Source organism: Felis catus, chromosome C1 (genome assembly GCF_018350175.1).
Source record: "Felis catus isolate Fca126 chromosome C1, F.catus_Fca126_mat1.0, whole genome shotgun sequence".
Classification (NCBI taxonomy): domain Eukaryota; kingdom Metazoa; phylum Chordata; class Mammalia; order Carnivora; family Felidae; genus Felis; species Felis catus.
In genome coordinates, this window is record NC_058375.1 from 41,009,805 (window position 1) to 41,022,664 (window position 12,860).

Sequence of the window (12,860 nt, forward strand, 5' to 3'; positions counted from 1 at the left end):
ATTTATTTTTGGGAGAGGCAGAGCATGAGCGGGGGAGGGAGAGAGAGAGGGAGACACAGAATCTGAAGAAGCAGGCTCCAGACTCTGAGCTGTCAGGCAGAGCTGGATGTCGGGCATGAACTCACGGACCATGAGATCATGACCTGAGCCAGTCAGGCGCTTAACCAACTGAACCACCCAGGCACCCCCAGAAGCATGCATTTTTAAAATTTATTTTAAAAAATCAGGCCTTACTTAGCTATAAATACTGAAGAAACTATCTACATTTTCTGATTTAAGGGACATTCCAGAACTGAGCTTTCTAGCCTGTTTAGAATCTTCTCCTGTGAAAACAGGTTGATTTTATCTAGAATAGCCTTTTCTATTCTTGATTATCATGAAATTGTTAATTCCTAATTACATATTCAACATTGTACAGATGGTGATAGCAACTTAGAATTTCACTATTTCATCCTACTGTCCATTATAACCCTTAAAAGAGTCTGAATTTTATTTAAAAAAATTTTTTTTTCAACGTTTATTTATTTTTGGGACAGAGAGAGACAGAGCATGAACAGGGGAGGGTCAGAGAGAGAGGGAGACACAGAATCGGAAACAGGCTCCAGGCTCTGAGCCATCAGCCCAGAGCCCGACGCGGGGCTCGAACTCACGGACCGCTAGATCGTGACCTGGCTGAAGTCGGGCGCTTACCGACTGCGCCACCCAGGCGCCCCAAAAGAGTCTGAATTTTAAAAAGAAACATTGTCTTTGTAAGTAAGATTTGGCTCATGAATTATGTAATTTTAATAGTAAGTCTAATTTTTCTTTTACAGCAAATAGAGATCACTCTAAAGATGAATTCTGCCTTGCAACAAAAAAGGTCATTTGTGACCCTTCAGAGACTAGCTCGACAACGCATCCCAGCAGTGTTACTTTAAGTTTATCGACGCTACAATCTGATTCTCATTACAGCCAAAGTATAGACGCAGGTGATGACTGGTTTTCTGACGATACTCTAGCAAAAAAGAGCTCTCCAATGCCTTTTCTCAGAGAACCTCAAATGGAAAAAGTATTTTCATACCTGTCAACAATTTCATTAGAAGAATGTACTGAAAATGTACTGAATATGACACTTTATGATGATCAGAAAGATGACAGCATTAAGGAAATATTTTCACGAAGAAATGCAGAAGTTGAAATACAAAAATTTCAACATAATATTGAATGACTTTTTTCTTTTGAAACTTTGTGTACACTGAAATCATGGAAAGTTAAAACCAAATTACCAGCTTCTGAGTCTCTTAAAATGTCCATACTAATATTACTTTTCTTATTCCTTGCCATATAGTGGTCCTACTTCCCTTGCTGATTCTTATTTCTAGAAATAATTACAGGAAGAATTAGAGTGACATCATGAACATTAAGCTTAACTCCTTGTATCTCATCAAAAGATATAACAAATAATACAAATGTATTTCAACATGCAGGAAAATAAGAAATCTTCAGCACAAATAGAGTTTTGAATAAAACATTCACAACATTCCTTATACTTTTGACATTTTTAATTTTATTTCAATGTGGGTAGGGCTGGGCAGAATACTTTCATCAGCTTTTCTGAATTTTAAATGCATCAATCACCTACAATTCAATTTTTATTTTGTCACGATTTTGGTAAACAATATACTCAATATCTGTTGCTCTTCTAGGGGAGCCTGGAACACTGTGAAGAATCCAGAATATAATTTTTCTTTGCCCTCTCCTATGTCTGCTTCTCAGAATGGTTTCCTAATCCTTACCGCACTGTGATGAAAATGTGGGCATCTATGTTCTTAAGCCTCTGATTCAAGCTAGATGAATCAGAGTTCCTCTCTAATCAGAGACCCTTGGTCAGAGTTCTGTGTTTGGTCCTGAGGGATTTCTGACACCCACTCTGTAATTAATCTTTTTTTTCCTCTTTATCCTAAATACTGTCCATGTACTTAGTCCCCTTTTTCTTTCTTTGGGGAAAAATTGCTAAATATAATATTAGCTTTTGTGCTTAATTTACTCATACTGACACTTGTGCATATCTTCCCAAGAGATAAATCATACCTATTAAAGTAAATGAAAATAAACTTGTCTCAGTTAAGATAGTAGCATTACTCAGGCTGTCCCATTACCCCTTTCTGTCCCAGGGGAAATAGTAAAAATGATTAAAACACCTCTGTCTTCTAAAGCACCTTGTCATTTCTACAAGTTATCGGTTGTGAGAACATCTATCTAATATCCACCCCTACATCTAAATAAGCTATTTCAGCTCAATGTCTGTAAGGAATAGCATATATATAAATTGTTCTCTGTCCCTTGGTGTCCTACCAACTCATATCTTACTGCCTATCCCAGAAAAGTCATCTCTAATTTTGGTGAGATGCTATAACTTTCCTACGAATTTGGGGTTGGAGATAAGAGATTCTAGCTTTGATCTCATTAGTCTTTGGAATAGAGGAAACAAACTGGGGAGCTATGGGCTGCCATGTCCTACCTTGTGGTTTGGGAAGAAAAAAACAGTAAATCTGCTGTGCGAGAGCAGTGAAGCACTTGCAAAGTGAAAAGCAGACATGAGAGGTCAGGAGAATGTAATTCCTGGCTTTCTAACAGTCCTCCATTTCCTTGTTCCAGCTCTTCATGAAGCCTGCCCTTGGCTTGGTATGGCACACGTTATCCTAATAATAAATTAACCTATTTTCTTAAGCTAGCAAGATCTGACATTTATTAGTGTCCTGTTTTTAACTATTGTTCTGGGCTTTGGCAAAGTACCTTGTAATTTTATAATAAATTATTGTTTTTGCATAAAGCAGAAAGAGCTTTGTTTCTGTTACTATGACCAAAGCATCCTAACCAAATTCCTGTCATTATAAGTGAAAAATAACTATATGTATGCATATACAGTAATTGTTATATTATGATAGAATAGATTGAATTTTGTTTCTCAAAACCTAACACATTTACATGTTGATTAAAATGTTATTCTATATCATAGGTATATACATTTTTCTCTTTGAAAAGACTAATGAACAGTACATATGAAATTACAATGGTCTAAAATAATATTTTCAAGAATTGTGAAGATCTGAGATTTCACCATTCATGCCCTCTGACAAGTTAGCCTTCAATAATTTCATGTCTCATGGGTCAGCGACAAAGGACAGTTTATTATTCATAGCAATAGCAAGGGTGGCTTTTAAAAGAGGCTGACATCCATGAAATGGATCATTTTGTCCACTTAATTATTAACATTTCTTCTGATATTGCTCTTTGGGGAGCAATTACTTGAGACTCATTTATATTCCTATTCTGTGTCCATTCAGAGAAACTTACTGACATCTATTTTTCTTAGACTCCTTATCACTAATTTTCCAAAGGTACTCTTTACAAGTCCCCAACCTTTCAGCCAAACCATTAAGTACCCACTTCCAGTAAATCAGTACAAATGTATAACTCTGAAAATTTATCTTTAGAGGCTATACAACTAGGTCACTGCTCAGTTATGCCTACTGAAATTTTCACCAAGGCCATACATAAGTGGTACTCTGGTATTCCAGCTGTGAACTTTGAGATAATGCTAGCATATCATGCAGCACTGTTTGATAAATCAGGATCAAGTATCTTCTTCCTCAGTGAACTGATGATAAGGAATTCTACTTGATACGATAGGTTATGTGGTGAGAGAGAGAAGACCAGGTAGCAGGTATAAGAGCCATGGGCATCTTAACCATCTCCTCATGCAATTTCTTTGTGCCTTCAGAATCCGCTCACATCCAGTTTTATACGTCCTAATGCCATTTGTAATTGAGTGCAGATCTACATGCCTAACTTTATGTCTTAGCAAATCATAAAACACCAGTTCATGGTGAACAGACCAACTCAAAGGTAAATTGGTGTCCATGGTCACATGTTAAGTCCCTACATCTAATAGTAAGCCAGAGGATACTTCCAAAAGAATAATTATTGGCAGGTGATAACATAGCTTTCTTTAGAATCCTACAGACTCTCATTAACCTAGAGTTGCCTGCTAAAGTCTCCATAGAGTATCTCTATTTGCTACAAACACTTCACATAGCATGAATCTACTGGGCCATAAACCCCAAGTGGCATAACAACTAACTTAGCCACCTGGATCTGTCGCAGAGATTTCTATTCTTCCACGCTCCAAACTAGAATCTCTTTCATATTACTCAATAAGATGAGTGGGTCAACCAGGCAATTAGAGAAGAAATTAAAAAATATATGGAAACAAACGAAAATGAAAATACAACAATCCAGACGCTTTGGGATGCAGCGAAGGCAGTCCTGAGAGGAAAATACATCGCAATCCAGGCCTATCTCAAGAAACAAGAAAAATCCCAAATACAAAATCTAACAGCACACCTAAAGGAACTAGAAGCAGAACAGCAAAGGCAGCCTAAACCCAGCAGAAGAAGAGAAATAATAAAGATCAGAGCAGAAATAAACAATATAGAATCTAAAAAAACAGTAGAGCAGATCAACGAAACCAAGAGTTGGTTATTTGAAAAAATTAACAAAATTGACAAACCTCTAGCCAGGCTTCTCAAAAAGAAAAGGGAGATGACCCAAATAGATAAAATCATGAATGAAAATGGAATTATTACAACCAATCCCTCAGAGATACAAACAATTATCAGGGAATACTATGAAAAATTATATGCCAACAAATTGGACAACCTGGAAGAAATGGACAAATTCCTAAACACCCACACTCTTCCAAAACTTAATCAGGAGGAAATAGAAAGCTTGAACAGACCCATAACCAGCGAAGAAATTGAATCGGTTATCAAAAATCTCCCAACAAATAAGAGTCCAGGACCAGATGGCTTCCCAGGGGAGTTCTACCAGATGTTTAAAGCAGAGATAATACCTATCCTTCTCAAGCTATTCCAAAAAATAGAAAGGGAAGGAAAACTTCCAGACTCATTCTATGAAGCCAGTATTACTTTGATTCCTAAACCAGACAGAGACCCAGTAAAAAAAGAGAACTACAGGCCAATATCCCTGATGAATATGGATGCAAAAATTCTCAATAAGATACTAGCAAATTGAATTCAACAGCATATAAAAAGAATTCTTCACCATGATCAAGTGGGATTCATTCCTGGGATGCAGGGCTGGTTCAACATCCGCAAATCAATCAACGTGATACATCACATTAATAAAAAAAAAAAGAGAAGAACCATATGATCCTGTCAATCGATGCAGAAAAGGCCTTTGACAAAATCCAGCACCCTTTCTTAATAAAAACCCTTGAGAAAGTTGGGATAGAAGGAACATACTTACACATCATAAAACCCATTTATGAAAAGCCCACAGCTAACATCATCCTCAATGGGGAAAAACTGAGAGCTTTTTCCCTGAGATCAGGAACACGACAGTGGGGATGCCCACTCTCACCACTGTTGTTTAACATAGTGTTGGAAGTTCTAGCATCAGCAATCAGACAACAAAAGGAAATCAAAGGCATCAAAATTGGCAAAGATGAAGTCAAGCTTTCGCTTTTTGCAGATGACATGATATTATACATGGAAAATCCGATAGACTCCATCATATTACTCAATAAGTAGGTGAGAGTAGCACATCCGAATGGAGTATATGTTACCTCCAATATTCAAAGGAGACCACTATGCATTGTGCTTCTTTCTTAGGGGTTGCAGGTATCAGATGCAGCAACTAGTCTTTCACCTTGGAAGGGATATCTGGACATGCTCCAGACCACTGGATGCTTAGTAATTTCACTGAGGCAACAGGCCCTGGAATTTTGTGGAATTTATCTCCACCCTCTGGCATGCATATATTTTACCCAATCATCTAGGGTAGTTACTAATTCTTGCTCACCTTGTCAGTCAGCATGATATCATAAATGTCCTGTGCTGTCCATTTGTGTTGAATGAAGATTAAGGCCCATTTAGACTAGATTATGACAGAGTTAGGGAGATAATATAACTCTGCAGTAAAACAGTGAAGGTGTTGATGGGAATGTAAATTATTACAGCCATCATGGAAAATATTATGGAGTTTCCTTAAAAGATGAACAGAACTACCATACTGTCCAGCAATTCTACTTCTGGATATGTATCTGAAGGAAACAGTATCTTCAGTATCTTGAAGAGGTATCTATACCCCTGTGTTCCTTGCAGCATTATTTACAATAGCTAAGATATGGGAACAACTTAAATATCCATCAATGAATGAGTGGATAAAGAAAATAATACACGCACACACACACACAATGGAATGTCATTCAGCCACAAAAAAGAAACCCTGCCATTTGTGACAACATGGATGAACCTGAAAGGCATTATGCTAAGTGAGATAAGCCAAAAAGAGAAAGACAAATACTATGTGGTATTATTTATATGTGAAATCTAAAAAGAAAAAAAATTGCATTTACTTGGGACATATTCTTCTGTCTCCTCATTTTGTCTAACTCTTGTGTCTGTTTCTGTGTGTTAGGAAAGTCAGGTGCATCTCCTGCTGTTGAAAGTAATGGTCTTATGAAGAAGAGGTCCTGTAGCACCCTGCAGTGCAGTGTTCCCTGTTCACCATAACCTGGCTCTTCAGGGTGTTTTCTATGTGTGTTCCATGTGCCCTGCTGTTGAGTCTTGGCCACTTTTTCCTTCAGGCCATTCATCTGCAGAGGCTCTCTTTGCCGGTTGTGGGAAGTGTTTGGTGCCCAGCTGGGGAGGAGTGTGCCATTTTAACACGGTGGACTCAGGTCTGCTTTTGAAATGAGACTTTCTGCAGCCCATGGGATCAGGACAGTGTGGGCAGGGTACACAATTTTACAAAGGTATTCCTTAGTCTTCCACAGGGCCTACCGACCTGGGAACCACAGCCTTAGCAAGGTTTCTTCCAATCTTCTGGGGAGGTGACCTGTAGCACCTGAAACAAATGTGACTGGGAAGGGCAGTCCACCATAGCATGGAGGGGCAGGTGGGAGTTTGTTGTAAGCAAGTTAGGTAGTGAATGTTGGCATTTTGCTGGTCTCTGCAGGTGGCTGTGTGTTTATGCTGGGGGCTGGAGAAGGGATATGGTGCCTGTTCCTGAGGAAGTCCCTCTGGAGCCCTGCTCCTCAAGCTGAGCTCTGAGATGTGTCAATAACTCTCCCTTCCACGTACACCATGTGTTGTATCTGTTTCTATGTTGTATCTCCAAGGGCTATATGTCATACTATCTCTTTAAGAGCAGAGACTTGGCTTCCTATCACTCTCTGGGTTATCCTAGAGCCAAGCCCTCTGATTTTTAAAATTCCAGGCTTTAACACTCCCTGGTTGTAAGAGCTTATGGAATTAGACCCCTCTACTTTTCAAAGCCAAATGCTTTGGGGGTCTGTCTTCCCCTCTTCTCAGTGTGATAATGTGTTTCTCTTCCTTCTCCATGTTTACAGCTCCCTGCCAACTGTGGGTCCATTTTGCTCTCCATCCATTTCATTACTGACTGAGTTTCTGCCCTTCTTACCCTCTTTGATGTAGCCTCTTCACTCTCTTTAGTTGTGGAGTTTGTTCTGCCAGTCTTCAGGTTATTTTCTGGGCTATTTCCACTGACGTGAGTGCTATCTAGTTGTATCCATGGGACAAGGTGAGTTTAGGTTCCTCATACTCAGCCATCATGGCCTCCCTCCTCTCTGATTTAGCATTTTAAATATTTATTTATTTTTGAGAGATAGAGATAGAGAGAGCATGAGCAGGGGAGGGACAGAGAGAGAGAAGGACAGAGGATCTGAAGTGGGATCTGCACTGAAAGCACTGAGCCTGATGTAGGTCTGGAACTCACGAACTGCCAGCTCATGACCTGAAGTGAAGTTGGAGGCTCAACCAACAGAGCCACCCAGGCACCCTTTAATTTAGCATTTTATTTTATTAATAATTTATTTATGTTAAAATTTACATCCATGTTAGTTGGCATATAGTGCAACAATGATTTCAGGAGTAGATTCCTTAATGCCCCTTACCCATTTAGCCCATACCCCCACACATAACCCCTCCAGCAACCCCAGTTTGTTCTCTGTATTTAAGGGTCTCTAATGTTTTGTCCCCCTCCCTGTTTTTATATTATTTTTGCTTCCCTTCCCTGATGTTCGTCTGTTTTGTATCTTAAAGTCCTCATATGAGTGAAGTCATATATTTGTCTTTCTCTGACTGACAAATTTCGCTTAGCATAATACCCTCCAGTTCCATCCACATGGTTGCAAACGGCAAGATTTCATTCTTTTTGATTGTTGAGTAATACTCCATTGTATAGATATACCACATCTTCTTTATCCATTCATCCATCGGTGAACATTTAGGCTCTTTCCATACTTTGGCTATTGTTGATAGTGCTGCTACAAACATGGGGGTGCACGTGTCCCTTTCAAACAGCATACCTGTATCCCTTGGATAAATACCTAGTAGTGCAATTTCTGGGTCGTAGGGTAGTTCTACTTTTAATTTTTTGAGGAACTTCCATACTGTTTTCCAGAGTAGCTGCACCAGTTTGCATTCCCAACAATAGTGCGAAAGAGATCCTCTTTCTCCACATCCTTGCCAGCGTCTGTTGTTGCCTGAGTTTTTAATGTTAACCATTCTGACAGGTGTGAAGTGGTATCTCATTATGGTTTTGATTTGTATTTCCCTAATGATGAGTGATGAGCATTTTTTCATGTGTTGGTTGGCCATCTGGATGTCTTCCTTGGAGAAGTGTCTATTCATGCCTTTTGCCCATTTCTTCACTGGATTATTTGTTTTTTGGGTGTTGAGTTTAATAAGTTCTTTATAGATTTTGGATACTAACCCTTTATCTGATATGTCATTTGCATATATCTTCTCACATTCCGTCAGTTGCCTTTTAGCTTTGTTGATTGTTCTTCCACTGTGCAGAGATTTTTACTTTGATGAGGTCCCAGTAGTTCATTTTTACTTTTGTTTCCCTTGCCTCCAGAGACGTGTTGAGTAAGAAGTTGCTGCGGCTAAGGTCAAAGAGGTTTTTGCCTGCTTTCTCCTTGAGGATTTTGATGGCTTCTTGTCTTACATTTAGGTCTTTAATCCATTTTGAGTTTATTGTTGTGTATGGTGTAAGAAAGTGATCCAGGTTCATTCTCCTGCATGTCACTGTCCAGTTTTCCCAGCACCATTTGTTGAAGAGACTATCTTTATTCCATTGGATAGTATTTCCTTCTTTGTCAAAGATTAGTTGGCCATACGTTTGTGGGTCCATTTCTGGGTTCTCTATTCTGTTCCATTGATCTGAGTGTCTGTTTTTGTGGCAGTACCACACTGTCTTGATGATTATAGCTTTGTAATACAGCTTGAAGTCCGGGATTGTGATGCCTCCTGCTTTGGTTTTCTTTTTCAAGATTGCTTTGGCTATTTGGAGTCTTTTGTGGTTCCATACAAATTTTAGGATTGTTTTTTCTAGCTCTGTGAAGAATGCTGGTGTTATTTTGATAGGGATTGCATTGAATATGTAGATTGCTTTGGGTAGTATTGACATTTTAACAATATTTGTTCTTCCTATGCAGGAGCATGGAATATTTTTTCCATTTTTTTGTGTGTGTCTTCAATTTCTTTCATAAATGTTCTATACTTCTCAGTGTATAGATTTTTCACCCCTTTGGTTAGGATTTCTTGGGTATTTTGTGGGTTTTGGTGCAATTGTAAATGGAATCGATTCCTTGATTGCTCTTTCTGTTGCTTCATTATTGGTGTATAGGAAGGCAACCAATTTCTGTGCATTGATTTAATATCCTGCAACTTTGTGGAATTCATGGATCAGTTATAGTAGGGTTTTTGGTGAAACCTTTGGGTTTTCCATATAGAGTATCATGTCATCTGCAAAGAATGAATGTTTGATCTCCTCCTGACCAAGTTGGATGTCTTTTATTTCTTTGTGTTGTCTGATTGCAGAGGCTAAGACTTCCAATTCTATGTTGAATAACAGTGGCAAGAGTGAGCATCCTGTCTTGTTCCTGACCTTTGGGGGAAAGCTGTCAGTTTTACCCATTGAGGATGATATTAAAATTGGGTCTGTCATATATGGCTTTTATGATCTCAATGTATGATCCTTCTATCCCTACTTTCTGGAGGGATTTTATCAAGAAAGGATGCTGTAGTCTGTCAAATGCTTTCTCTGCATCTATTGATATGATCATATGGTTCTTGTCCTTTCTTTTATTGATGTGATGAATCACATTGATTGATTTGTGGATATTGAACCAGCCCTGCATCCCAGGTATAAATCCCACTTGGTTGTGGTGAATTATTTTATTAATGTATTGTTGGATCTGGTTAGCTTATTCTTGTTGAGTATTTTTGCATCCATGTGCATCAGGGAAATTGGTCTATCATTCCATTTTTAGTGGGTTCTTTGGTTTTGGAATCAAGGTAATGCTGGCTTCATAGCAAGCATTTTGAAGTTTTCCTTCCATTTCTGTTTTTTGGAACAACTTCAAGAGAATAGGTATTAACTCTTCTTTAAATGTTTGGTAGAATTCTCCTGGAAAGCCATCTGGCCCTGGACTCTTGTCTTTTGGCAGATTTTTGATTACTAATTCAATTTCTTTACTGATTATGGGTCTGTTCAAATTGTCTGTTTCTTCCTATTTCAGTTTTGGTGTTTATATGTTTTTAGGAATTTGTCCATTTCTGTCAGATTGCCCATTTTATTGATGTATAATTGCTCATAATATTCTCTGGTTATTGTTTGTGCTTCTACTCTGTTGGTTGTGGTTTCTCTTCTTTCATTCTTGATTTTATTTATTTGGGTCCTTTCCTTTTTCTTTTTAATCAAACTGGCTAGGGATTTACCAATTTTGTTAATTCTTTCAAAGAACCAGCTTCTGGTTTCATTGATCTGTTCCACTGGTTGGTTTTTTTTTGTTGTTGTTTTGTTTTTTTGTTTGTTTGTTTGTTTTTGGTTTTGATAGCATTGATTTCTGCTCTAATCTTTATTATTTCCTGTATGTATTCTGCTGGTTTTGGGTTTTATTTGCTGTTCTTTTCACAGCTCCTTAAGGTGTAAGTTTAGGTTGTGTATCTGAGACCTTTCTTCCTTAGGAAGGCCTAGATTGCTATATACTTCCCTCTTATGACCGCCTTTGCTGCATCCCAGAGGTTTGGGGCTGTAGTATTATCACTTTTATTGGCTGCAATGTACTTTTCAATTTCCTCTTTAACTTCTTGGTTAGCCCATTCATTCTTTAGTAGGTGTTCTTTAGTCTCCAAGTGTTTGTTATTGGTCCACATTTTTTTCGGGTGGTTGATTTCGAATTTCATAGTGTGTGGTCTGAAAATATGCACGTTATGATCTCAATCTTTTTGTACTTGAGGGCTTTTTTTGGTCCCCGTATGTGATCTCTTCTGGAGAACGTTCCATGTGCACTGGAGAAGAATGTATATTCCGCTGCTTTGGGATGAAATGTTCTATCTGTTAAGTCCATCCAGTCCAGTGTGTCATTCAGAACCATTGTTTCCTTGTTTATTTTCTGTTTAGATGATCTGTCCATTGTTGTAAGTGGGGTGTTGAAGTTCCCTACTATTATGGTATTATTATCAATGACTTTCTTTATGTTTGTGATTAGTTGGGTTCTCCCAACTAATATATATTTGGGTTCTCCCACATTTGGAGCATAAATGTTTACAACTGTTAGGTCTTCTTGGTGGATAGACCCCTTAATTATGATATAATGCCTTTTTTCATCTCTTGTTATAGTCCTTATTTTAAAGTCTAGATTGTCTGATGTAAGTATGCCTACTCCAGCTTTCTTTTGGCAACCATCAGCATGATAGATGGTTCTCCATCCCCTTACTTCCAATCTGAAGGTGTCTTTAGGTCTAAAATTGGTCTCTTGTAAACAGCATATAGATGGGTCTTGTTTTTTTTATCCATTCTGTTACCCTATGTCTTTAGATTGGAGCATTTAGTCCATTGATGTTTACAGTGAATACTGAAAGATATGACTTTATTGCCATTATGTTGCCTGTAGAGTTGGAGTTTCTGGTGGTATTCTCTGGTCCTTTCTAGTCCCTGTTCCTTTTGGTCTCTTTTTTTTTTCTTGTCTTCTCTCCACTCAAACAGGGCCCTTAAAATGTCTTAGTGGTCACGAACTCCTTTAATTTTTGTTTTTCTGGGAAACTTTCTCTTTCTCCTTCTATTTTGAATGACAGCCTTGCTGGATAAAGAATCCTTGACTGCATATTTTTCTGATTCAGCACATTGAATATATCCTGCCACTCCTTTCTGGCCTGCCAAGTTTCCGTGGATAGGTCTGCTGAAAACCTGATGTGTCTTCCCTTGTAGGTTAGGGACTTTTTTTCCCTTGCTGCTTTCATGATTCTCTCCTTGCCTGAGTATTTTGTGAATTTGACTATGATATGTCTTGTTAATGGTCAGTTTTTGTTGAATCGAATGGGAGTCCTCTGTACTTCCTGGATTTTGATGTCTGTGTCTTTCCCCAGGTCAGGCAAGTTTTCTGCTATGATTTGTTCACATAACCCTTCTACCCCTCTTTCTCTCTCTTCCTCTTCTGGGACCCCTATGATTGTAATGTTGTTCCTTTTTAATGAGTCACTGATTTCTCTAATTCTTAAATCGTGCTCTTTTACCTTAGTGTCCCTCTTTTTTTCTGCTTCATTTTTCTCCATAAGTTTGTCTTCTATATCGCTGATTTGCTGCTCTGCCTCATCCATCCTTGCCACCATGACATCGATTCGAGATTGCAGCTGAGTTATAGCATTTTTTATTTCATCCTGACTAGCTTTACTTCTTTTATCTCCACAGAAGTGATTCTAATCTATTTTCAACCCTAGCTAGTATTCTTATTATCGTGATTCTAAATTCTGCTTCAGACATCT

The 12,860-nt window shown here is 38.3% G+C and overlaps 1 protein-coding gene across 2 annotated transcripts in view; it reads left to right on the forward strand.

Moving 5' to 3' along the window:
- The window catches only part of CC1H1orf185 (chromosome C1 C1orf185 homolog), a 35,660-nt gene extending 34,134 nt beyond the window's left edge, over window positions 1-1,526 (forward strand). For both annotated transcript variants that reach the window (XM_003990089.6, XM_045035807.1), the window contains exon 5: window positions 813-1,526. In XM_003990089.6, the coding sequence (XP_003990138.3) occupies window positions 813-1,207 (395 nt within the window). In that variant the 3' untranslated portion in view covers window positions 1,208-1,526. The remainder of the gene's footprint in view (window positions 1-812) is intronic.
- Window positions 1,527-12,860: the final 11,334 nt, after the last annotated feature.